This window comes from Cladophialophora psammophila (genome assembly GCF_000585535.1).
Source record: "Cladophialophora psammophila CBS 110553 chromosome Unknown aczJe-supercont1.35, whole genome shotgun sequence".
NCBI classification, from domain to species: Eukaryota; Fungi; Ascomycota; class Eurotiomycetes; order Chaetothyriales; family Herpotrichiellaceae; genus Cladophialophora; species Cladophialophora psammophila.
Genome location: NW_006912956.1, coordinates 172,186 through 197,735, shown reverse-complemented (window position 1 = coordinate 197,735; position 25,550 = coordinate 172,186). Strand labels below are relative to the sequence as shown.

The 25,550-nt window shown below is 51.7% G+C and overlaps 10 protein-coding genes across 10 annotated transcripts; 6 read left to right on the top strand and 4 right to left on the bottom strand.

The window, feature by feature from the left end:
• Positions 1–1,569: 1,569 nt before the first annotated feature.
• Positions 1,570–2,122, bottom strand: A1O5_12606 (uncharacterized protein; the record flags this gene model as incomplete). The annotated part of the gene is made up of 2 exons (XM_007753175.1): positions 1,570–2,000; positions 2,065–2,122. 2 exons carry the CDS (start codon positions 2,120–2,122, stop codon positions 1,570–1,572), a joined length of 489 nt encoding a protein of 162 aa, XP_007751365.1.
• A 671-nt stretch (positions 2,123–2,793) lies between these two features.
• Positions 2,794–3,770, top strand: A1O5_12605 (uncharacterized protein; the record flags this gene model as incomplete). The annotated part of the gene is made up of 2 exons (XM_007753174.1): positions 2,794–2,969; positions 3,029–3,770. 2 exons carry the CDS (start codon positions 2,794–2,796, stop codon positions 3,768–3,770), a joined length of 918 nt encoding a protein of 305 aa, XP_007751364.1.
• A 1,433-nt stretch (positions 3,771–5,203) lies between these two features.
• On the top strand, positions 5,204–6,949 carry A1O5_12604 (uncharacterized protein; the record flags this gene model as incomplete). Its single annotated transcript, XM_007753173.1, has 1 exon — positions 5,204–6,949. The coding sequence occupies one exon, from the start codon at positions 5,204–5,206 to the stop codon at positions 6,947–6,949; it is 1,746 nt and encodes a 581-aa protein (XP_007751363.1).
• A 152-nt stretch (positions 6,950–7,101) lies between these two features.
• A1O5_12603 (uncharacterized protein) lies at positions 7,102–8,094 on the bottom strand (the record flags this gene model as incomplete). Its single annotated transcript, XM_007753172.1, has 2 exons — positions 7,102–7,734; positions 7,831–8,094. The coding sequence occupies 2 exons, from the start codon at positions 8,092–8,094 to the stop codon at positions 7,102–7,104; spliced, it is 897 nt and encodes a 298-aa protein (XP_007751362.1).
• Positions 8,095–9,455: 1,361 nt separating this feature from the next.
• On the top strand, positions 9,456–10,898 carry A1O5_12602 (uncharacterized protein; the record flags this gene model as incomplete). The annotated part of the gene is made up of 1 exon (XM_007753171.1): positions 9,456–10,898. The coding sequence occupies one exon, from the start codon at positions 9,456–9,458 to the stop codon at positions 10,896–10,898; it is 1,443 nt and encodes a 480-aa protein (XP_007751361.1).
• A 2,211-nt stretch (positions 10,899–13,109) lies between these two features.
• Positions 13,110–14,155, top strand: A1O5_12601 (uncharacterized protein; the record flags this gene model as incomplete). Its single annotated transcript, XM_007753170.1, has 3 exons — positions 13,110–13,563; positions 13,597–13,958; positions 14,048–14,155. The coding sequence occupies 3 exons, from the start codon at positions 13,110–13,112 to the stop codon at positions 14,153–14,155; spliced, it is 924 nt and encodes a 307-aa protein (XP_007751360.1).
• A 1,140-nt stretch (positions 14,156–15,295) lies between these two features.
• Positions 15,296–16,786, top strand: A1O5_12600 (uncharacterized protein; the record flags this gene model as incomplete). The annotated part of the gene is made up of 4 exons (XM_007753169.1): positions 15,296–15,527; positions 15,580–15,905; positions 15,955–16,035; positions 16,085–16,786. The coding sequence occupies 4 exons, from the start codon at positions 15,296–15,298 to the stop codon at positions 16,784–16,786; spliced, it is 1,341 nt and encodes a 446-aa protein (XP_007751359.1).
• Positions 16,787–17,550: 764 nt separating this feature from the next.
• On the bottom strand, positions 17,551–19,723 carry A1O5_12599 (uncharacterized protein; the record flags this gene model as incomplete). Its single annotated transcript, XM_007753168.1, has 6 exons — positions 17,551–17,824; positions 17,877–18,069; positions 18,152–18,554; positions 18,626–18,723; positions 18,796–19,049; positions 19,116–19,723. 6 exons carry the CDS (start codon positions 19,721–19,723, stop codon positions 17,551–17,553), a joined length of 1,830 nt encoding a protein of 609 aa, XP_007751358.1.
• Positions 19,724–20,661: 938 nt separating this feature from the next.
• A1O5_12598 (uncharacterized protein) lies at positions 20,662–22,398 on the bottom strand (the record flags this gene model as incomplete). The annotated part of the gene is made up of 5 exons (XM_007753167.1): positions 20,662–21,028; positions 21,079–21,173; positions 21,228–21,344; positions 21,397–21,644; positions 21,723–22,398. The coding sequence occupies 5 exons, from the start codon at positions 22,396–22,398 to the stop codon at positions 20,662–20,664; spliced, it is 1,503 nt and encodes a 500-aa protein (XP_007751357.1).
• Positions 22,399–22,994: 596 nt separating this feature from the next.
• On the top strand, positions 22,995–24,314 carry A1O5_12597 (uncharacterized protein; the record flags this gene model as incomplete). The annotated part of the gene is made up of 1 exon (XM_007753166.1): positions 22,995–24,314. One exon carries the CDS (start codon positions 22,995–22,997, stop codon positions 24,312–24,314), a length of 1,320 nt encoding a protein of 439 aa, XP_007751356.1.
• Between the last annotated feature and the right edge of the window lie 1,236 nt (positions 24,315–25,550).

Here is a 25,550-nt window from a genome sequence, read left to right as displayed (position 1 = left end):
GCTGGTACTGTCAAGCTCGATGGATGATAAGGCCCACCTGCAAACGGGTGGAAGGGATATATAAAAGAGCTTCCATGCGAGCAAGAGTAGAACCCCGCTCATGGCTTGACGATGCGGATGCTCGTCTAAACATTCCCGTCTCACTCCTGATGGCTTTTGCTTCCTCTACCAGCCTGACCATCCATGCGTCTGGCCCCAATGGGCTGGATGGTCCTGACTCTGTCATTGAGTAGCCAGTCATGATGCATGACAATACCTCACTTGATCGAGGGGGTGTCGTCATGTCACACAGGAGAACGCCAAACATCCAACCAACGCGTCCAGATCGAGACAGATGTATTTTCAGCTCAGTCTTAGGATGGCTTGCACGAAAGCAGTTCCAAACAGGGTGGCTCGGGGGCTGAAAATGTGCGTAGCCCAGCCCAATTCGAAAGAGACGGGAAAGTCGTTGGAAGCCTGATTGCGAGGACTTTGGTAGAACTCAGAGCCATGGCCTCGAAACGAATCTGCAGACCTAAGCGAGCTGAGAAGCTCTCGCATCAAGGGGATTCGTCGTCACCCCTGGCTTCCCAGGTTGGCAAGCAGTTGACCTCCACTCACCTTGGCTTCGAGAGGGGAACTTGAAGAGAGCGAGACGGTGGCTGGCTGAGCCTGGAGCTCTGATCAAGCGAGTCGGTCAGTCTCTGAAGTTACCGCTCACCTCCATTCAACCGCTGTGCGGGGCTTCTTGCAAGTCAATTCTGTGAGATCGGCTGATATCGACGCAGAAATGTCGAAAGCAGGCGAGTTTCGAAGCATGGTAAATATGTATGGGGGAAGTTGGCCAGGATCAACCCAGGATTGAGTGATTCAGCTTCAGCTTGAAGTTGTCAGTAACTCGACGGCTACACCCGCATACTATGCCTGATCCAGCATCATCACACGAGTAAGACTCTGCTCTACCACGAATGCGTAGGACAAACCCCTCCGGTCGTTTACGATGACAGCGAGTAACTACGCACCTACTTCGTGGATGCCGCTGCTCCTTGCCTAGTTCTAACAAACCCCTCCTTGAATGTCACACTATTCTGCCGGACATTCCTCTCCTAGGACTCTGGATCGAAGCAGAATTCCCCTCTTGTAAGGGATTCTCCAGGAATGGCACCGCACACTGGACCCTTGCCGACGCACTACTCGTTCGGGAGGGGGTCATGGAGCATGTAGTGAACAGGATACAATAAGTCCAAAGAGGAGCGTGAGCAGCAAAGCTAACATCGTCCTCGCGATTCTGTTCGAGAGAAGCACGTCGGCAGAGTATGACGGAAAGATCGACCCCACATTCGACCACCGTCAGTTTGGAAGACAGGATCAGGTTCAAATGAGCGAGCCGTACAACATTAGTTCATTAAATTCCCTACCGTGCAAGGACCCCGTTCCCATTGTAGAGATTCCCCAGACTCCACCTTCAGAACTAGTCATCAACCACTTTATTCACATGCGCCTTCTTCCACAGAAGTACGACACGGACTTCGGACTCCATAAGACAATAGTACAACAGCCTCCCGCATGCAGATTGTATAGATGCTTCTTCTAATCTTGGGTCTGGATCTTGTGATCGCCCTTCACGACTTCCGAGTAACTGGGCGGCGCACCAGGCTCGTTGCTTCCTGCGCCTACACTTGGTCCAGCAGGCTCCTCTGCTTGGGATGTGGGATTAGAAGGCGGCGGTGGAGCCGGTCTGTTGTTGCCCTGACCCGTAGGCGGAGCAGGGGCAGGTCGATTGTGTGCTTGAGCCTGAGTACCATAATCTCGCCGCGGCACGGTTTCATGGCGGATGTAATAGTATGTGACTCGCCCGCCTTGACCTCGCTCGGAATCGGGAATGACTTCGTAATCATAGTCGTGCTCGGGGTTGCGGGCGATGATGTACCATGCGTGCAGAAGACCAGGGACGTAGCCGAGCATGCAGAGGAGGATGTTGATCAGAGAGTCACAAGAGCAGATGCCGGACTTGATCCAGACTATGAGGATTGAGAACGTTAGCGAAAAAGACCTCACAATTGCAAGCACGCGGATGCGACAAACCTGCGATTGGGGGGAAGAGAATGGCTATCAGAGCCAGGAAGATATCACCACATGTCATGGTGATGGTTGTTTGATTCTCAGAGATGGTGATTGGCATCGAACGAAGAAGTAGAGAGAAGGAGACGGGTGCAGAATTAATACTGCGCAGATCTTGAAGAGAAGTTTTCCTTCTGCAGAAGAAATGAAGATGCCTGGCGGTGGTACGAGATGAAGGTTAAAGGGCGCAGGCAGAGGGTTCGACTTAGGCTGTATTGGCGAGGCTGTGAGAGGCTGAGCAATGACGCCTTCACGGACTCCAGCGACTGTACCGGATAGCGGAGGCGGCCGGATTCCACGTGACCAATGCCCGAGGCTGCAGGTACAGTGACTGCCAAGATGCCAAGTCCCAATGTTAAGTCTGGCCGGAAGCGAGGAAGTTCACAAGCCTCGGTTCAACGGACCAGGGAGCCATTGCCGACTCGAGGAGGAGAAACTGGGACTTGATTACTTTTACAAGCTCCCCATCTCCTCCACAACCCTTGGTTTGCTGCTGTTTGTGGTCTGTGGGATCCGTCTGACGGACGCTTTCGTTCACTTATCCATTCGTAGCAGCTGCTGAAAAAGGGTCACGAATCCGGCCGTAAGATCGCGGGTCTCTCTTGATTACTTTTGGTCGCGCAGGCACCTTGTTTTATATCGACGACGACTCCTTTCCCCTCTCCTCAAATTTCTTCCAAGCAGATTGCAAGCATGTCTAGTAGCGACGCGGCCAATCCAGACCCCAGTGTCGTCCCGCAGGACCCTGCCGAGGTCAGGGGCGAAGTTGAACCCGTCAAGCCTTCGCAGAACCCGGCATTGAGCAAGGTGCCCAATGAGGTCAAAACCACCATCTCCAAGGCCGACGAGATCATTCTGCGCATCAGCAAGTATGTGGTTTACGGGAGCAAGAGAGCCAAGGGCACTCCCACTGACGTGCCGGATGCAGGTTGATCAAGACTACCGCAGGCCTCGGCGCAGCTCTGTCGACACTCAACTATGCCATCTACCTCGCTGCGTACCTCCATTCCAAAGCTCCTTCCCGTGCTGCCACAATTGCATATATCTCGCGCCTCATAGGTCGCACACCTTCGAAGCTCCCTGCTGGCGCTCTTGCGCCGCCCGCTACTACCTCGTTCCTCACTCCGCTGGGAGCTCTTGTGTCTGATACACGTACCTCACTGCGCCTGACGGGACTTCTCCCGTTGTACATCTGGATGAAGACGCTCTTGTCCAAGAAGGCCTCGGCAGACATGGACCCAGCCCTCCATCGGGTTGCGCTCTTACAATGTGCCGGCTATATTGGCTTTCAAGCCCTGGAAAACGTTTACCACTTGGCTGGTAAGGGCGTTGTGCCCCTGTCGTTCATCGAAAATCGAGGAGGAGTTGCCAAGTGGGTTGCATGGAGCTGTCGTGCGTGGTGCGTTGGAGTGGCCAGCGACTTCCTCCGCCTGTGGCGCGAGGCTGAGATTGAAAAGGAAAAGCGGGGCAGCAAGTCGACCAAGGAGAAGGAAGACTTTGATCGCAAGTGGTGGAATGAGTTCATGGTCGCGGCCTATTGGATGCCCGTCGCCATCCACTATAGTTTCTATCCGGAGGGCATTCCAGGCATGAACACTGGTCTGGTCGGCTTCTTTGGCTTGATGGCTGGTCTCAACAACTTCAGGAATCAATGGGCTGCCACTGCTTGAAGGCCAAGAGTCGAGGACAGGCTGTAGGGGAAGTTCGTTGGATGAGTCCACGGATTATCTTTGCGGAGATGTAATATTGCACATGCCGTGTACACGGCTTATTCTTTGTCTCCTATTATAGTTGTCGGAGTTGGCAGAGGCCAAAATGCGTATTTTTTTCCAAGCACGGTTCTTTTGGCAACGATCATGCCGTTCTTCCCCCCATCTCCAGCTTACGGGATTGCGCAGGGATCCCATATGCTGCTGTTCCCGCCAAGGCTGATTCCGCCCCTCGCTGCATCTTCGGGGTATTTCCCGATTTGGACGCTCATGGACCCTGCAATTCTCTCCATGTCTTGCATCTGCCGCATCTTCATGCTGCGAGATTATCCTCCATATCACAAGGTATCCGTCGGCCATGGGAACGCTGTGTATGAATCCCCATCACGCACCTTTTCTGCCTGCTTCCCTGTGTGGATGTTTCGACTGCGATATGTCGGACCAACAAGATCCGGCTGAGTTTCAGTCGACCAGTCATACATCGTCTCGTCCAAAGGGATCGATGTCGACGAAAGGTACCAGAATGACTGCGGACAATCAGTCAACATTGGCGTGTTATCCATGCAGAAGGTCGAGTGCCCATTGATCCTGCATATCCAAAAACGAATGCCATCCCGCTGGTTGATGCTAACATTGAGGTAGGCGTAAGGTCAAGTGGTCCGTCTTACCTGTACTCGTCGCCGTCCTTCTCCCGTCGATTTCTGTGGCGCCGCTTGCGTTTTAACATTGACGGCTCCGCGCAGTGACAAAATTCTCCCTGCTTGTCGGGTCTGCACAAGGTATGCCATGTCGTGTTGCTACCCAGAGGTTCAACACAAGCCAGGCCCAAAACTAGGTAAGAATTTTCACCCCGCCAGAACGCCGAAATGACCCTGGCCTCACCTATTTTGCTTGTCATTGGTAGGGTCGCACTCCTCTAAGCACCGGAAGCGCATATGCTGGCGCCTCGGAGATCGTTCGCCCGACGGTCAAGGGGACACGGCAGAGGCGAACGTTGGCGACAAAATCAGGAGAAGCAAAGGACAACACAAACCAAACTTAGCGTTGTGTCGAGATAGTAACAGTACGGCCGCTGATGCCTCCAGCCCAGAGTCGACAACGGCACATTCTTGGGTATTCCATCACTTCCACGAGGATCAATCGTACAGCATTTCGCCTCTCACCGCATGTGGTAATGCCATACCGAACGAGACTCTGACGACGTATGCGCTCCCCCCACAAGATAATACCAACTACATTTGCAGAAACCTCGGGATTTCCAAGGAAAGGCTATTCACATTGTAAGATTGATCATGTTCCGACTGATGGGACGCCTGACTAATGTCATCTGCAGAACAACGACTTACTTTGAAAAGGCGACCTTTTTATCTCTATTTCACAGACCAACCTTCAACATGATGGTCTACAGTAAGATACAGCCGGGCCCGTCGTCGGCTCTCCTTGCTGCGGTGTGTGCCATTGCTGCGCATTATGTGGAAGATCAGCCAGGGCTACGTCTCTCACTCGACTCGCGATGTCCTAACATCCGGTATGCTCCTGAACATTTCTACAGGCTGGCTCGTGCAATCACTCAGGAGCAGCTGGATCGATGTGATGACGGCAAGCCTCCACTCACACTCCTTCAAGCACTCATTCTTATCACATTCTACGAGATGATCATCAGTGCCAGAGGAAGGGCGTGGAGGTCTCTCGGTGCCTGCGTCCGCATTGCGCATGAGATAGAGCTCCACCTGACAGACTCATCACTGCAAGGCAAGTCACTACTTGAGCAAAAAGCTTTGGCGGAGTCTTGGTCTCGCAAAGAGGAACAACGAAGAGCTTGGTGGCTACTATGGGAGCTCGATGTCTTCGCCTCAACCGTCCGTAGACGTCCAGCGTCCATACACGATGGGGAACATGCCGTTCTCCTCCCTGTGAGCGAAAAATCCTGGTTTGAAGATCGCTATCAAGCAAGCTGCTTCTTGGATCCGGATCCTCTTCATCGAACCCGAAAGCTTCTCGAATGTGGGAACTCCAATGGTAAAGCTTGGTATATTGTCGTCAGCTCACTGGTCCGCGATGCGCACACAACCGCTAATCCGACCTCCCATTGCGATCACACGATGCCGAGACCGGATGTTTCTCCATTAATGGACACGGGGTTTGACAATCCCGTAGACGAGCGGAGGCTCGCGGTCCTGGACGATTTTATCTTGTACTTCAAAACCATGCTCCCGAAGAATCGGGCATATCAAGGCGACTACTTATCTTTCGCCATCTCTGGCGATTCATACAGCGGACCCACAGCAATTGAAGACTGTGACACACAACTGATTCACGCTATGACTCATCTTGGGAGGCTGATGATCTTGCACCACTTCTGCTTCCGGAGCAGTGGTTCCTTTCTCCTAAAAGGTAACAGGCTTATGGAGTATCTGTCCTTCAGTAGGCCTTCGATAACCCAGAAACTTCGAGCAATCCTGGGCTTCGCAGATGACCAAGCTGCCTGGGAAAAATATCTTGAAGCGGCAGAGGAGATTATGCGCGTCATCCGTAACGCTTCCCCGAACCATATCAGATACGGCCATCCACTACTCGCGTGCACTTTTTGGATTGTTGCGGCTACTCAATTATTCAAAAAGGCGTTCGCCAAAGACGAGACCGAACGAGAGCTGGCTCAATCGAATTTTGACCTTCTAAGGCTCACTCTTGATCACAGCCACAAATTTTGGAAGACGTCTGAGTTGATGATCAAAAACATAGACACACTGGCCTTACGACTTACTGAGCTCAATGCGAGGCTGGCTGATTCGCAGGCCGGTGGCCATGACGCTCTTGAATGCCTCAACGAGACTGATCTTTCTGGCTTCAACGCAAGTTCGTTCGAGGATCAGAACGGTATTGTACAAGAGGGGTCTGAACAAGATAACAGCAACACTACCGCGATCAAGAACAGTCTCGGGCACATTCCTCTACCAACCGATACTGACTATTCCCAAACGTGCGCAAGCCAAATGCCGCTGGACAATACCCTTTTGGCCGACAAACCCACTGAGAGTGAACTCCAAGCCTTTATGTATGATTTCTGCGGGGATAACTGGGACTTTTGGGGCCAAGATCTCGCCGACTTATTTCCTTCCGATTGCCCTCGGACATCATAGGTTTTCTCAGTAACCAGAAAGGAGCCCTCCAGAAAAGCTCATTGTAGAGTCCATCAGATGTTGAGAGGTTTTGCTGTTCGATCTTTGAGTTGGATGCTTCCACCTTTTGAATCGATAACCTACACTAATGCAACACCAATCAATTGCTCATGTTATATCTCTGGATGCTGTTTCAAAAAATCCCCCAGTTCGGCTCGTTTGAGATCTGGATACAGCTTGTCATCCAACACCTGCATCATGGTCTTGCCGCCAAGTTGATGTATCTGGTAGGTATATCCCATCCACTCCCAAAATCTCGATAAACCCAGCTCTTGCTGACAAAAGTCAGCAACCACCCTCAGATCTTCTAGCGATCCAAGGCGCTTCATTTCAACAGGAATCCCCTTCTCCAGTTCATAAATTGCTGCGATCTCCTTGATACTGTATTCCCAACTACAATATCTGTACATCCCATCTGTCCGTGATTGGTCACAAATCAACGCCGCAGTGAAGTCGGCGGTGTCTTGTTCAGTTGTGATCTGCCATTTTTCATCGCCCGTGCCCCAGAACTCTGCACGAGGACTCCCAGATGCCGAGTCCCAAACTCCATGTGTGCTTGGGTTGAATACTCCATGGCCGGGCAAGGAGAAGAATGTCTCGGCGAAAATTCCGATGAATATGTAGAATGGCTTGATCCGGGAAGACATGGCGAGCTGACGCTGGAACGCTAGGAAGAGGTCGTAATACACAATGGCACCGAACGAAAGGGCTGACCAGTCCAGGTTCCATGCGGATGGCACGAATCGCTGCCCACGAAGCATGGAGTCAGCATATTATTTTGGAGCCAAAACAACATGGGTGTTGGAGCTCAACGTTATGCCTTGCTCCTCCATCAACCTCACGAGGAGCAGCTGAGCATCCAACACGAGCTCCGGCACTGGTCCATATGCGCAAATGACAGCATCAACGCCGTTCAGCGCCTTCTTGATGGCCGGCACGTCGTACCAAGCTTCCATATCGTGGAAGCTTTCCAAAGCCTGCAACTTCTCTGGAGCGAGTTTAGATTTGTTCCTCGCTAGTCCACGCACTTGAGCTCCGTGCTCTTGGAGAGGGCTGATAAGCTTCGTTCCCACATTTCCAGTGATTCCAACAATGAGGACCAACATGGTGGGCAAAAGCGACTCCGATTAGGTGCTTATCTGACAGAACACGGCTGCATCAATGTTATATTTATACTATTTAAGCTCTATGACCTCTCTCCCACAATTCGGCAGTCGAAGCAGAGAGGAAGTGATGTCTGGCAGTGCTGGACCAGCAAATGCCGATATCTCCAAAGTGGAATAGAAGCTGGCATGAGAAGACGTAGGATGCTCGGCCTAATTAATACTTGTCCCCCCCTTTTTTTGGCTCAGCCTCGGCGGATCCGAACTCGGACCGATTTTCTGACAACCTTTCTCCAGATGCCGACGTCCTCCTCCAAACGGAGACCCCATGGGGTTACATCCATTACCATATTGCGTCGGCAGAAACGCACAGTTTGAGGAATTCAGCATTCTTGGACTCGTCGGAGCATTTCAGGTGACGCCCGCATCTGCAGATAATATCACTGCCTCGAACCCTGTGCGTACCCTTCCTCCGGTGGAAGGATGTTATCGACCCACGAGCACGCTCTCATTTTCCAATCAAGTCGTCTCATTCATATATCTTCCAGGTTAGCTGTGGATGTACGGTTGGGAAAGGAGGCGGAAATGACGCCGTCTGATTACAAATTTTCCCTCGCTGGTTCACCGGTGGATACGACACTCGGCGGGATCAGTCAAAAGCCGATTGTAACTTCATCGCGCGTCAGCTCACTGTACAGAGGTCCAACTTCTCAATATGTGATCTGCTTAGCATGCTCACTCGCAGTCACGGCTACGGTCACGATTGTCCTTTTGGCAAGGGCCTTGTGAAGGATAGGTCTGGCCCAGCGAGCAACGCCCGGTCCTTCGGTTGGCCCTGGATCGTCTCAGAAGAGGATTCCAGCAACGCTCCAAGTCACGCATCTCCCATAAGCATAGCTCCCGACCAGTCAACCAAGTCTCGTCACGAGCAAGTATCATTGGACAGGTCCGATGATACCCGCAACAGGAAACATCGCCTTCCCCACCATGCGGAAACGAAGAGCGCGGGGAGTTTATATCAAGGCTAGCTTCACGGCCAAATGATACAACGGTACAAGTTGCCCTTGTAATTCCTTGTATTTCTCTTTTGTTTGCTCGGTCCGTCGGTGCTATTCCCGGGCCAACTTTGGTCGGTGTTGGTCGGTGTGGGTTTCCCGGCATACCGAGTCATCGGCTTGAAATGACTGACCAGGCTTGGTAAAGGATCCTCCTATGGATGTGGGGGTACCTGCGGTCGAGAAGCATGCCTCAAGATCCATTTAAGAGATCAATGCCACATGCGAGCACGTACTATTTTCTTGAAGAGGGGACCTCTACTCTGACCCATTTCTTCTTTCTACATCATCTGTTGACTTCTTGTTAACATGCCCGGGTACCTGATCAAGAATGGACGGGTCCTTACGTGGGACCAGGAACGGAAATCGTCGTTCCCCCAGATCGACATCCTCGTGGAAGGCCAGGTAATCTCTAAGATCGATCCGAACCTAGAGGTCAATGCCAATGATCCGTCTGTTCAAGTCATCGACGCAAGTGGGTGTATTGTGACTCCAGGCTTCATCGATGGTCATCGACATGTCTTTCAATCCCAGCTTCGCTCCACGGTCAGCAACCACACTCTTCTCGAATACTGTGCCCACCTTCTTCAAGGACGGATGACGTTCCTGGAGCCCGAGGACATGTACCTTTCCCAGCTCTCGGGCGCAAGCGAGGCGATTTCATGTGGTGTGACCACCGTCATGGACCACTCGCACGTGGTGACGACACCAGACCACGCGAAGCGCTGCATCGAAGCGACCATAGAGTCGGGCATCCGAAGCGTGTACTGCGCCTCGCCGTTTGCGATCCCGACGTCCCTCAACCCCATGACGCTGCCGGACATGACGGTGCACCACGCAAAGCAAATCGAACTCTTCAAGTCTCTCTGGAATCAGCACCCGCTGGGCGGACCGGGCAATGACGGGCGCGTCACACTAGGTCTGGGTTTCGACACGATGCACTGGATCCCCGAGGCTGAGGCGCGGGAGATCCTGACCTTCATCAAGGACAACAACATCCCCCTGACGTGCCACGACGTGCCGCGCTACAACCTCCCGGCGCTCGCGTTCCTGCGCGACAAATCCATGCCGCTGCCGGCCCAGATCACGCTCTCGCACACCTGCGAGCCGTCGGCCAGGGAGGTTGAGTTCGTGAGGGGACACCAGATTGGTGTCGTCTGCACGCCCGAGTCCGAGATGGCCATGTCCCACGGCATGCCCTCGGCGTTCGACTTCTACCGCTCCCCCAAATGCCGCGTGGGCCTGGGAGTAGACTCTCCAGCCATCTGCTCGGGCGACCTCTTCTTCCCCATGCGCCTGGCTCTCCAACAGCAGCGCATGCGCGAGAACAGCGCCTTCCACACGCGCGGCAAGCTTCCCGACCTGGTGCCCGCGCATACCGACGACGTGCTGTACATGGCGACGCTGGGCGGCGCGGCGGCGATCCACATGGAGTCCAAAATCGGGAGCATGGACGTCGGCAAGTGCGCAGACATTGTACTCGTGCGCACCGACTCGCCGTCTATGATCGGCTGCGTCGACCTCTCGGCTGCTCTGGTCACGCACGCGTCCCCCGCCGACGTCGACACCGTCATGGTCAACGGCGAACTCGTCAAGCAGAGCGGAAAACTGCTCAAGGTCGATTGGGACGAGCTCAAGGTCAAGCTCGCGCGGAACCGCGAAGCGCTCGAGCAAAAGTTCCAAGAGGTCGATTGGGAGTGGAACAAGAATGACCTCAAGGACCTGTGGGGTGTGCGCGATGTGCTGGAGTGATTTAGCATATATAACACGACAATGGTACATTCGTATTTCATCAATCCATCACGCTCGTCCTCTTGGGAAGGAAGAGAGAAGGGGAAAATGAAGGCTTTAAAGAAGAAGGAAAATTGTTCTATACACGGGAATTTTTTGCATGTATACTGAATCTTGTATCCTGTTGTGCAATTCCCCCAGACTTTTTATTTTGTCTCATACATAGCCTGCATGTAGCCGAGACGTACCTAGGTAGTTCAGACTTCACGTTAGGAAATATTGTGCTTCGCCCAACAAATACCACAGTCACTAGATACCTGGTATTCTGTGGCGAATCTCGACCTCTCCAAAGTCCATTTCCGTTTGGAAACCAGCAACCCGCGCTCGCCGCGAATCGACCTGAGCCACGACTAAGCCACGTTGAGCTCTGGCTGTGCAATCCTGACCACGGCTTCACAGCCCCGAAGCGTCGCTCCCATGGTGCCAAGCAATTAAAGTGACAAAGATCAAGCGATGGGCAAACTGGATTGGGGCTATGTACCTCGTACTGAATGCATATGGGCCTGGCGCGTCATCTGCAAAAGCCGCGCGCAGGCTCACAAGCCGTCAGTGAGGCTCCATAATTCATCGCGGCGTATGACCACCAGAGCCTTCATGACCCCCTTATCCCTCTCGTGCAAGGCCTGGGTTTTCTGTTCTGTCGCGTAGTGTTTGAGCTCTTCACATCCCCGCAAAAAAGACAGACCCCGCAGATCTAGCCTTCGAGATGACAGCACCTTTCGGTTTCGGCGTTGGTAAATCATGTCACCTGCTGTTCGCTTTAACGTGTCGCGACTAATGGATCCTTGTGTGCCTAGGGGACTTCGTGATTATTTCGAGGCTGATATACAAGATTATCGTGGAGCTGAAGAAGAATTCAGAATCTGTCGCCGACTACTAACTCTTGTTACTTGAACTCGAAGCCCTTGACCGAACGCTAAAATCTCTCCAGCGTATTGAGCCTGCGCAACATGAGCTGAGAAGGCTAGACGGAATTCGGGCGCTAGCATCGACATGCCTGCTGCCACTTCAAGAGTTCCTCGACAAGATAGGGAAGTTCGAAGACTCGTTGGGACCGTTGAATACGAAGAACCGTTCCTTCTCGTCCATAACCCAGCGACTACGTTGGTCGACAAAGTATAAAGATGAAACCAGGGCCTTGAGGGCAAGGCTTGCGCCCAACCTGGCCACCATCACAGTGCTTCTCATGACTCAAACTGTTGATACTCTGTCTAATGCGGAGTCGGATCGCTTCAAATTGGCACAAGAGCTGAACGATAAACTTTCTTCACAATCCTGCATCCTGACCGCACAGAGGGATTCAACGTGCCGCATCGCAAGTGGACAGGATGATCTTGCAACCCAGCAGTCGCATCTCACCGCTACGGCCACAAACCAGAGCCAAGTCCTGCTGTCGCTGGAGTCAAAAGTTTCGAAACTTTTAAAAAGCAAAGCTGCATATGACTTACATTTGAGCAGTGAAATGGCTGTCCTGAAAGATGTCCAGGAGAGCTGTGTGATCACTAATACCCGGACCCAGGAAGGCATCGCAATCGCGACCTCCATCCATCAAGATACGACTGAAATCAAGTCAGCAGTCCCCTCTATTCTCGGACGAGTTCTGGATGTCCTCGACGTGGTACTGGCGGGTGTTTCGAAGATACAAGACATCACGACATTAATGCGTCGCTTGTTCACCCTGACGACGCGATTCACTGTCGAAATGGGAGAGACCATGGCGAAATTGCTTCATGCCTTCTCAGCGATTCAAAGGCAGCTCGCCCGGTTGGAGGGCTTTTTGCACCGACGAATATGCTTACCTACGGTGATATTTCGTGACGCTTTTAATGTGATGAGGTCGTTCCCTTACGATTTGTCTCGAGAATGGCGGACATTTCAAGGCTTAGTGGCCGTCGCCTTCATCGGCCGACAAGGGCTGCACCGTGTCAACATGGGTCAATACTTTGTCACCAACGTTCGCACGAGCCGACGGCTAAATCCTACATTCTGGAGTCACGCGATCGAGCCAGGCGATGAATTAACAATGACAATGATCCTCGATGATGTCGAAGCAGAAGAAGGCTTCTGTCCATATAAATCATGTGGCAAGTTGACCGCAGGGGTTCCATTGACGGGGGGGGGGGAAGGATCTGCCCGAACTGCTTTCGCTTTGCAGTGGTTTCGCGGAAGAAAATGACTTATCCTAAGATTCGTGATAAGCATGATGCAGCCAATTCCAGTCATGAGCCTCTTGTCACGGAGCCGGATTCTGAGCCGACTCCGGCAGAGACTGCCACCTTTGAGGAAATCAAAGAAGCAGGCCTGCCGCCTCCACTTCTTCCTTGGGCAAATATTTATGAAGAGGAAGATATCGAGCTATACCATTCTATCCAAGTCGCGCAAACTCTGTTGATCGATGAATACGAGGCAGGCTTAAAATGTCGATCGAAACCTGGCCTGCCCTTGACGAGTGAAGTGCAGTCTACTAAACCTGACGCCTCCACATCGGGCATGCAGATCTTCGTGAGAGGGCTCGGCGGCAAAATCTTGACGCTTTTGGTCGATCCCTTGGACCGGGTTGACACAGTCAAGAAAAAACTCAACGGGGTGGGCATTGCTCAGCATTGCCTCGGCTTAACTTTTGCTGGTAAGCTGCTAAGAGACGGACTGACATTCGCAGACTATAATATTCAGAAACACAGCACAATTCACTGGATCTTGAGGGAGGGGGGCAGGCCTTTATTTTCCTCTCGCGAGTATGTCGAGAGCTCGGGTATGCTGATTGGAGACAGCATGACCATTTTCGTGAATTACTATCGTACTGGGAAGATCTTGACATTGAAAGTCAAAAATAATGACACGGTCAGGCAAATCAAGCAGCAGATCCATGATCAGGAATCTGTAACTGTGGCTCAACAGCATCTAGCATTTGCAGGGGCGCTCTTAGAAGACGACGTGAAGATCTATGAATACGGTATACGGGAAGGAATAACCGTTTTCATGCTATTGAGGTTAAGCAAGAATTATTTCACCTGGACTTGCGTAAGATCCTCTCTCTGGTGCCAGCATATCTAACAGCTAATCCCTCAAGTCACAATGCGGCGAACATCCGCTTGAGATCACAATCCCAGCGTGCCCCAATTGTACGCATGGTCGGTGTCAGCATTGCGAGACTGCACGTGCGAGACCTCGGGAAAGGCCAGCATCAAGAAGAAGTTGAGTCTACATATAAGGTCTAAAATTGATGGTCCACGCGCAGTTGGCCGTGCCCTGAGCTCAGATTGAACCGGCCTTTAAAGGCTTCTAGGCGAACCGCGCGTACCACCGCTCAACGCGCCGACGCTTGACGCAAATCCCACAGTCAGCCACGCCCAGGGCATCCTTCTCTTCTATCCGATAGAGATGGCTGAAAACTTGTTTGCCAGAGTCGACGCCATCCAAAATACCCATTGACTGGCAGTACTGCCAAGAGATTTAAAGACCATCTATACTAGTACTCAGCCGAAGGCCTCGGACTAGTATGATACTCACAGTGTAAATTACTCGACAGGATAAAGTCAGCAGGTCCTCTGACTCTGTACATGCAATCCATTGTGCCCTCCATCGAGTCACGAGGTTGGCGATTCATAGTCACGTGGCCATCTCATAGTATCATTTCGTATTAGTGGCTGCCAAGCCCCTCAAGATCAGAAAAGCGATCACAAGCCGTGACGAGCAGTCACGTGACCGGCCGAGCCAGAAAAGCGGTTCGGCGGTTGGCAGGTCTGATTGGTCAATATCTAGCGCCAAAGTACGAAACCAATTAAAATAATTCAATGTGTAGAATAGTGGGCCGAGAGGCTTGTCTCACTTCGGCAATTGAGCCGAAGGGGTTTTGATCAAGCTACGAGAAAGTCATACCGTCCGGAGACGTCACTTGGCTGTTCTTCTTGAAGTTGGACACGCCTCCTCTAGGCTCTGTCGATATCCTTTGTCTGAAAGGCGTCACTCATCAGCCTCACTGGTGAAGCTCAACCGGCTTGATGGGAAGTTCAGGCCGAATTGCCTTTGTGCAGACACACAATGCCAGCAGATCTGCTGTGGCGTGCCAGCGATGTAAAGGAAGAAAGGTTCGATGCAACGTTACTCGAACTGGGCCGCCTTGCACAAACTGCCTTGATCATAAGACAGAATGCGAAGTCGTGCCTCGGAAGAAGCATGTGTAAGTCTCACTCGGCGGTATCGAACCCCGATTGCGTGACTGTCTAGCCCAACTAACCAATTGACCTCGTTTTAGGTCTAGAGTAAGGAGAGAACCTCCATCACCCGGAGCAGAATACCCAGCAGTACGGTCCCAAAATAACTCTCCCACTGGGGTTTCAATGCTCCGGACGCCAGCTATGGCTATGCAAATGGATCTGGCTCTCGATGACGGCCTATTGCAACCAGATTTCAGGCAGAGCAATCAGCCAATTTTCGCCGACCGTGGAGATCATCAAAGCACTCTGGGTGAAGCGGTCTCATTGCCTCCAAATGGGCGAAATCCGGAAGACGAAGGAGAAAATAATGCTACTTTCGCCGAGGCACTCAGTGCCAATAGCCCGTTCAATAACGAACGGCCCTTTCATGTTGGTAAGACTCTGAGCACCTACAGCTTAGAGACTATCATTTTTGACCTTCGAAGGCGACCCTCAAGGACTGGTTCATGCCGTGATGGAGATCTGTACGGACCAACCTCCCACACCAGGAACCATGGGAACGACCCAAAAAATCACGCCTCAACCGAAGAAGACTTGGCAAACCAACGACTTAATGTATTTACAGAGCAAAGGAGTCTTCTCCTTACCAACTGCGGACGTTTGCAATTCACTTGTTCGGGATTACTTCGAGCATGTCCATCCTCTGGTTCCCATAATTGATGCAGGGCTTTTTCTGTCTCAATATGCCCACAACGGGGCTTCGAGCATGAATTTGCTTTTGCTATGGAGTGTGTTTCTTGCTGCCGCCAATGTATAGCTCTGAAGCTGTTGCGTTTAGTCAGGATGCTAAGGCTCTCTAGTTTGCTTCTCCAGAAGTGCTGCAATCTACGGGTTATCCATCGCGGAAGGCACTAAAGCGGGCGATGTACACAAGAGCTAAGGTTGGGCGCTACCTCCCCGACCCAAGTATTTAGCTAACAGCTTGTACAGGCATTATATGACAGTGACTACGAAGATGACAAGGTGTGCGTGGTACAATCTGTCACACTTATGGGATTTTGGTATTCGGACCTGGAAGACAGAACCGGTCCCTGGCATTGGATGGGAATTGCCATCGGATTGTGTCAGATCATGGGTCTTCATCGAACACCACGATTGGCACCGGCTGCTTCGACGACGAGGCTGAGGCAACGCCTGTTTCGCAGAATCTGGTGGTGTTGTTTCATGAGAGATCGTTGGCTGTCTCTGGGACTAGGACGACCGATGCGAATAGACCTCGAGGACTGTGATGTCCCAATGCCCGAAGCAGAAGATATAACGAAAGAACTCGAACAACTCCCTGCCGGAATTGCCAAGAAGTATATGCCTGCCGCCATACAGGAAGACGCAGTTATTTGGGTGCATCTTATCAAACTGAGCGTATCTCTAGGCAAAATCCTCCGGAAGCTTTATGGGAAGTCCGCGCCCAACTCTGAAAGTGACGACTTCCAAGCCTATGAAGCCGAGCTTGAGGGATGTCGGCTAGCAAAAGAATTGGAAACCGGAAATAGTTATCAGCCTGAACTACTGAGCAAAGTGCAGTTTGAAATGCTCTTCGAGTTCGTCAGCACCAACACACCCCAGTCGTTTTGTGTAGGATTCTCACTTCGATTTCCAGGGCTACTGTCATTGTACTACATCGATCGAGGATAGACTTCCGAAGTCTGCCTGACGATCCTCAAAATCCAGAACGAGCAGACTCTTTGGGAAAAGCACGGGCAGCTGCTGTCAGGACCAACAGACTCATTGAGAAATTAATCGAAATGGACGTGGTACAGTATTTGCGGCCGATGAAGTAAGTGCAATGCGCTGAAAATCTTTGCATACTCTGTGTGAGGGACGCTGACAGTAAACTAGTCTTACCGCCATAATCCCAGCTATGCAGATACACCTGTTTGACTGCAAATCTCGCCGCCAGCTTGCACGGAAGCTCGCCTGGTCCAAGCTCGGAACATGTATGATGGTCGTATCAGAGCTGCGCGACACTTATTGGGGTGCAAACTTCACCTTGAAGCTCTTCGAAACTGCCCAAACTATGCTGAAGCGTTCAGAGGTTCAACCTGTTATTGGAGGATCCTTCGATGGAGAGCATCATCCAACCGCTAGTGCCAGCGCCTCAAACATGGACACTGCTTTCGAAGTTCCAGAAGTTTCAATGAATGATCATCATCTATCAACCACTTCTTGGCCAATGGACAGCTCTACGTTCTATCTCGACGAGCCTTTCACGAATTCGCTGTGAGTGTATAAGCAACCCCGAGCTACCTTTCAGAGGGGCTGACATTATGACCAGATACCATCAGATTCCAGATCCTTTCACGTCTGATCCATGGAGCCTCGACGGTTTTCAGAACGTTCTTGACTCTTCCTTCACGCTCGATACCTAGCAATCATTTGTCATTTGCGTCTCCGGAGCCTCAAACCTCAACCGGCACAAAAGCCTTATTCTTCAGCTCGAGCTCCTTCTCCAATACGTCGAAATACCACACGGCATTGCTATTTTCATCAAGTTCTGCTTCGGTGTATCCGTTGCCCAGATAGGCGAATCTATTACCGTTTCCCAGATACAGGATATCAAAGTCTTCATATCGAGGCTCCTTTAGCATCTCAAAATAGTGCAGTCGGCTCCCCGGCCAGATAGCCGTGACAGGGCCATGGACCTTGCCATTCTTAAACCAGGATCGGCATGCCCTGCTTGCAGTCAGCACGAAACGAGAGAAAGGCCCGCCACCAAAGAACTCACGATGACCAAGCCGTTCGCTTAAGAAGCTCATGTGTGTGAACATATAGGTCTTTTACAGCAGCCACGGAGGGTCCCAGAGACTTGATGGATGTCCGCTGCATGTGGGAGATAACTTTGAACATATATCGCGTATGCCACTCGAGGATCGGAAGGATAGAACCGTGGGATGCGGGACCGTTAGGTCCAATGAAGTCTGTCAACACTGGCAATCAGTAAAAGAGTCGCCCCCTTGGCGCAAACAAAACATTGCGTCGAGATACTTGAGGGATACCAACGGAACATGTTAGGAAATCCTTCGGCCATGATGCTCAGATAACCTTTCGGGAAGCTGCCCCATTCCTGACGCAGATTGCGACTGTTCTCCCCAAGGACGGTGTAAGGAGGGCTGAAGCTGGTATCGAAACCAGTCGCAAAGATTATGATATCCACCTCTATGAGCTTGCCAGAGGAGTCAAACAAACCATTCCTCGTCACCTCAACGGCGGAGTCTGTTATCACATCCACATTGGGCTTTGAGAGTGACTGCAGGTAGTCTGTCCCGGGTGTCATGCGGCGACATCCCAGCGCATATTTGGGTATCAAATGACAAGACAGGCGCGGATCGCCTCCAAGCTTTTGCAACATGGTTTTGGCGACGAATTCCCTGGACGTTGTCTGATCAATGCTATCGAGGTGCATCTACACGATAGTATCAACGTTAAAGGAAGCCAGTTAGATGAGGTCGGGCAGGGGAAATTCTGAAAACCTACCAAAGTGAAGCGCTTATTCAGCTCTCCTTCAACGTCGTGACAATACTTATCCAAGGCCTTTTCGTCGGATGCAAAGGCGGCCTTTTGTTCTTCGGAATCTGCATGGAATGGATGACGGTCAACCATGGCCTTGACGCGAGAAAGGGAGGGGACTGTTATTCGGAACTGACAGTCAAAATTAACACCACCAGGCGCGGCGTGTTTGGCGCCAAATCCTGCGGTAATCCACACTGGAGACCTCAAAAAGGCGTAAAGCTTTCCTACGTGCGGCTGAATCGATGGTATGATTTGGACAGCGGATGATTCCCCTCCTACAACAGCAATTCTTTTACCTTCCAACTTCACCCCATCGTCCCAAGCTGCACTGTGCATAACCTTGCCTTGGAAACGCTCAATGCCGGGGATATCTGGATATTTCCAAGAGCTAGGATGGTCCAGGTCAGCACATCTGGGAGTCTGGGGTACCCCAGAGCCGCACAGGGGGTCATACTTCAAAACTCCATGGCACGAGGCTAGGATTTCGCCCTGGTCCAAAAACTCGGACCCATCCGCTCTCTTGCCCTTCAATTGCCACACACCCTGGTCCTGGAGCCACCGAGCCTCTTCGACTCGATGTCCGAAATTTACATATCTTTCCAGGTCATTCTGCACGGCAAAACTCTTCAGATACTGCCTGATCTCCTCGGCGCCGGCGTAGTAGCTTTTCCAATCGGGTTTCCGCCAGAAGCTGAATTGGTACGAGTGGCTGGGGATGTCGCACGTACATCCAGGATATCTGTTCTCCAACCAAGTGCCACCAACATCTGCGTTCTTCTCATAAATGGTGAAGGTCACGTTGGAGAGCTGTCTGAGGGCTTTGTACGCGATCTGGAGACCAGCTGCTCCCGCTCCGACAATCAGCATGCGCATCGGCCGTTGGGTGTGCAGCGACTGTTCCTGAATAGTGTACCCGTTCGAATCGAAATGAGATCGGTACCACTCGTTCTCGTGCTGAGTGGCATTTTTGACTTTGGCTCGATCATGATCTAGCGATTGAGGCTTCAATGAAAGTGAGGGTGGTGCCTCGACAATGATCGGGCCTTCCTGAGATGGAGTCATGCCTGCAATGGCTTCCTGCGAGGTTGGATTTTTCACTTGGGCGGAAGGATTCTACCCGTGTTATCTAGATACTCCCCCATTGTCTTTCTTCACCCTTATATTTATTCGACCTTGGGTGGCTTCTGGTGGGCAGTCGGGTCACATGTTTCCACGCTCTATGAGCTTGACAAAATCGCAATCCCTGAGAAGTTGAGGGGTTCATGACCCAGTATCGAAGTTCGGCAACTGCCACCCTTGAATTGCCTCGCGAGATTTCTCCGGAGACATAGCCTTCGGCAAAAGACTCCAGAGTCCAAATCCGGCTTCTTCGCAGCCGGTCCACCAATGGGAATGCAGAAACCAGCAGCGGACCGAGGTGAAATTACTACAGATGGAAGTCCCGAAAAGCTACGCAACATCTGGGCGAGCCGCTGATGAAGGGGACTGCGCCGAGCGAAGTTGAATACGAGCCTTTTCTCAGGCAGTCAAAGACAGACCTCTGACCAGGAAGACACTCACCAATTACGGAGAGAGAGGAACCAAGGCTAGGGCAAGGTTCATTGGCACGAATCGAACACTTTATTGTTCACACCACAACCTCTCTTAGAGACTTTTTCCGCTCCTGTCCCAATGATAGAGCATACACAAGCGGCAGGCATCCTGGATCAAGTCCCAGAGTCCGTTTGAGACTGGAGGACAACTTGGTCCGTTAAAAACATGAGATGAGTGAAAAATGGACCAAAATGGCAGGCGAGATGTAAAAGGCAAAGGAAACATGGGAAATGGAGTGTTTTAGTCGGACACTTCTCTGAGCGAATCTTTTTAAACAAAAAAGCGATCCATTCTGTGCTCGTTTTTTTGCAGCCGCTTTAATAGGGGCAATATTCAACCTCGCAAAGATCTTCCCCAAATTCCACTATTCTGTCAGATCAAGCATCATTACAAATGTGCGAGTGATGCTACAGAGTGTATCTGAACCCTTCCTTGCCTTCGATGATGATCTCGCCTCGGTCAGCCTTGCGGTTTGCACGCGTGAAGACGAAGAAGTTTTTGCAGATTAAAACCACCGTCAACACTTGCACAGCGATTACAGTGTCCAGGCCAGGCCGGTACTGAGGAGCATCTTTCTGTTGAAAGGCGTTGCTGGCGATGATGCCACCAATCCCGCCTCCAGCAATCATAACCGCAGCACCAATGGCACGCTTCGATTGGCCCACGATGTTATTGTGCTGATAGCTGAAGATGGCAGGGATACTTGCGTTGTAAGGTGCCAATCCCAGGAATACACCAACATAACGAACACTGTTGGTTTTTGCATAGCCCATCCTAGAGAAGTCAGCGGACATGATGGTGATCAGGCATTTTCTGCAGCGTACATTACAACCCCAACAATAGTCCAGATTGCGTTGAAAACAATGATAGGCCCCCGAATCATGAAGCGGTCACCGATATATGCTGCAATAAACATCCACTTCCCAGACAATCAGCAAATTCCGCTCAGAAAAAGTGACTCTGTTGAACTCACCACGGCAGCAAGCACGTAAGGAGGAAAAATCAGAGTGTATGTCATGGGAATGGAATACCCCATTCCCGAATGGAGAATGAGAGGAAGAAAGTATGCGAATGCATATGCAACGGTATTCTACATGCATCTGTCAGACTTGGTCCTCAACTTCCTTGGAAACTAAACTCACATTGCAGAGAAGAAGGATACAATATTCCCATATCTTCCAGTCTTTCAAATGGTTGAGAACCACCTTGAGAGAGAATTTCTCTGGAATGGCATCGCCACGATCGCGCTCAATGCGGGCTAATATGACAGCGGCTTCATTTGGAGTCAGGAAACGCCGAAACCCCAACTTGGTTGGTCGAGCTGCTTTGTCAGGGAAGTCGATCAAAAAGAACAAGACTACGATGGCCACAACGCAAGTGGCAATTCCTTCTGCAGAGAAGATTGGATCAGCATCAGAGACCATAGACGACGGAAGTCAGCTGAAAGTCTCCATCAAGACTGGCTTACCAAAAATGAAGATCCATGACCAGCCGCCTAGCCCGGAAAGACCATCGGCTTTGGACAGTCCATATGCCAACAAGTTGGACAGACCGGATACGAGCATGCCGGCACCATAGAAGCCACTGAATCGAACCTGAACTTCATGGCGCACGTACCAGCATGACAAGAGGTATATCAACCCTGGAAATAGTCCACCTTCGAACATGCCAAAGATGATTCGACAGAGCAGGAGCTCTCCCCAAGTCTTGCAAAAACCCATTCCAATGGTGAGAACGCCCCAGCAGAAGCCGATGGTGCCTAGGAACGAAGCTGGTCCGACTTTCCGCATGACGAAATTGGCCGGGAAGTCGCAAATGATATAGCCAATGAAGAACACCATTGTCAGGATGGAGTAACGACTGCCCATGGAGAGTCCCAACGCTGCATCCATCCCGGCCAGCCGGGCGTTAGGCAGATTGAGTCGGTCGATGAGGGAGACGGCATAGAGTGTGCCGCAGAGTGGCAGGAGTCGTCTGTCAACTTTCCGCCTCAGTTTCTTCTCAAGGTGTTTGTCGACTCCTCCTTCGGCGTCTAGAGCCTCTTTCAACCCGGCGTGCTTCAACTGTTCTTTGGCGTCCAGGCCCTCGACGTGTATGTGTTCTGGCGACACGTCTTTCTCTTGCGTTCCAACGGAGATGTTCATCGTGATGGTGCACTCGGTCCAGGTCTGTCTCAAGACAAGTACATATATGATTTTCAGGAGCTTATTTTGTCGAACGAAGACCAATGCGAATCGAGCAACCGCGACAAAGGCCAGAGGAATATATGTAGCCCCGGCACCGACGATTCTTTCCCCGTGGAGAAACTAAATTCCTGGAGTAATATATGCACCTTTGACGCCGAGCCATGCCACAAGGTCTCACCTCCCTGTGCCAGCCGGACAGTATTTCTTTCCATGTGGTCCAGGCCTTTTCAGAACTGTTTTGACCCGTGAACTATCCCGAAAAAGGAAATATTCCCTCGGAGGCTAAGGCAAGGTGAAGGTTCAAAGACTGGTGGACCCCAGTGCCATCGACTCGACCTCAAACCCCTTGCCCTTCTTTGAGATTCTTGCCGGAACTTGGGGAAGTAAAAGGTTTTGTCTTCTTCCTCCGAAAAAAGCCCAATTAACTTCTACCGACTTCGAGAGGATTATCCGGCATGGGAAAGTGATATCAGTGTCGGCACGACTACTGACCTGTCGACGCTTCTGCACTTTTACCACCGGTAGTCCCCTACGACGAGAAACCACTTTACACCATGTCTTCACCTCAAGTCGCTGAGGACATCCATTACCGTGAGGACACTGATGGTATTAACGGGTGCGTTGAGAGTCGGCCAAAAATCCCAGAGCGCAATGGACATAGCTCTTCGGTGACGCCAATTCCTCAATCCAAAGAGGTGATGGGATACCACGAAGCATTTCGATTTGGAGGACATCTCCTTGCAAACAATGTGGCTCGAGTGGTGGAACAAAATCCTGGCTTGGGTAGAAGCATTCTGGACGGCTTCGGTGTCAACATGGCCACTACTTCCCTCGGGTATCGCGAATGGGCCTTGATCTCGATCGCCACCCTGACTGCTATGGGTGACACCAGCGATCAATTGAATGTGTACGTTGAAGGGGCACTAAACCATGGTGCCACAGTCGAGGAGATTCTCGACGTATTCAAGCACGCCAACGCCTTTGTCGGCGCTCCACGAGCGGTCAATGCCGTACGGAGGACTTGGGATCAGTTGTCTCAGTCAGGCCCGCGTAACCCAGACGGGTATACGGAGAAACTAATTCGGCTCGGTGACCATGAGACACTTGTTCGAGACACCGGGGCGCCAGGAATCCCAATTATCCTCATTCATGCTTTAAGTATGGATGGCAGAATGTGGCGGGAAGTCCTCCCTCTTGTTGCTGCTTCTGGTACTCGCGTCATCGCTTATGATCTTCGCGGTCACGGTTATGCCCGGGGGGCACCACTCACTCCAAGTCTTGAGCATCTCTGCTCGGATTTAGAACTGCTTCTCAACACACTGAACATAACATCTGCGGACATCTACGGTGCTTCATACGGCGGAGCTGTGGCGCAATATTTCGCTCTTGACTATCCAAGTCGGACACGCTCGCTGGCGGTTCTCGCAACAGCGGGCAAAGCGCCACCCGTCCTGGCAACGAGAGCTACACGTGCGGAGCAGAATGGCATGGACTCTTTGGTCGCAGAGTCTATCATTCGGTGGTTCCTGCCCGAAACTATCGCCGAGAATACATGGTGTGTGCGGTACGCGAGAGGCTGTGTCCGTCGAGCAAGAGTCGAGGATTGGGCCGCCGCCTGGAGAGCCATGTCCCGGCTGGATTGCTTGGATAGACTGCAGGAACTGAAAATTCCCGTGTTGTCACTCTCCGGGAAGCAGGATTTGTCGTCGACTCCGCCAATGATGCAGGCGATCGTGGATGCCTGCAAGAATACTACCGCCGAGTTTCAAAGCATTGATCCGGGGACGCACATGATGGTTATGGAGATGCCAGGCCCTGTTGCTGAAAAATTGTCAGCGTTTCGGAAGAAAGTTGACGGTTTCGGTATTGACTAATTAGCTGATGTAGCGCGGCGGATTGCGGGCTCTGATTAGATGGCCGATGGATGGATTGTGCGCGTCACCGGTAGCCATTCCCGCAATGGGAAGGCTGATTCCGGTTCAGGGGCCACGGACCAGGGACAAACGTACGGCTCATTTTCCGTCAGTGATGCCGCGGACGTACGGGGTACTTTCGGGGGGATTTAGTGTGGCAACAAGTAATGCCACAATTAAATGGCGATCAGCTTGCGGAACCCAGAGGCGAACTCGGCGAGTCAGTGGTCCTTAGCCTGAGATATCCCGGGACCTCGGCGGTATGTACGTACCCAGCACCCAGTACATACCCAGTACAACCATACTCCACCCCCACAATTGTGGATTTGCGATATATATATAGATGTCTTATGGGGTTGCTGGGGTTGGGATCCTGAAGAGACTGGAAGATCTGAAATACATGAGGTCTTGTACAGTTAGTTGGCATCCACATTCCGCACATAGAGAATCTGGGGAGCGGGTGTGACCCTGCATCCAGGGTCCCAACCTTAGTTACTCCAAAGGGTCTGACTTCATAATGTGCGTTGGGCAATCGACTACGCTTGCGCTCTGTCCTCCTAAAGTATGCCATTTAGGTTTGCCAGTGGCCGATTGGTGGTCGAGTCGTGGACCTTGCGGATACGATCAGCGATGATGGCAACGCGGGAAAGTTCCTGGCCCGAATAAACCTCGACTAGGAGGACCCGTCACTGCCTAACGAACCGAGGCCCACCCCCAGAGCCCCCGGACCCCAACCCCCAGCGAGTCATGGCCTTGCCCAGGAAATTGACCAATGCACCTAAAGCTGACCTGCGCCCTGGTAAACCGCTTCCCCGGCCATCGCCAAACACTCACGAGATTTTTGGTTAGGCGAGACAAAACAGGTCGGCTCAACTCTACGCGGCACTCGGTAGACTGAATCAAACTATGCAGTGTGCAGAATCGTCCGGTAGAACATTCTGGACCTTCAGCACGGAATCAGGGGCATTGGAAGCCAACACTTGTACTGTTGATATCCAGTATCGTGTCTCTTTTTCGAAACTCTCCGATGTCGAAAGAGAACACCACCCTCAGGAACACCCCTTTACTGACTTCCCAGAGGCTCTAACCGAGATCGACAAGGCCCGAACAGCCCGTGTTCGCTAGAGTCAACTTGTCACATTTCTCTCGTGCCCTCACAGGATTGAGCCACCTGGAGGGTCTAAAACGTGGCAATTA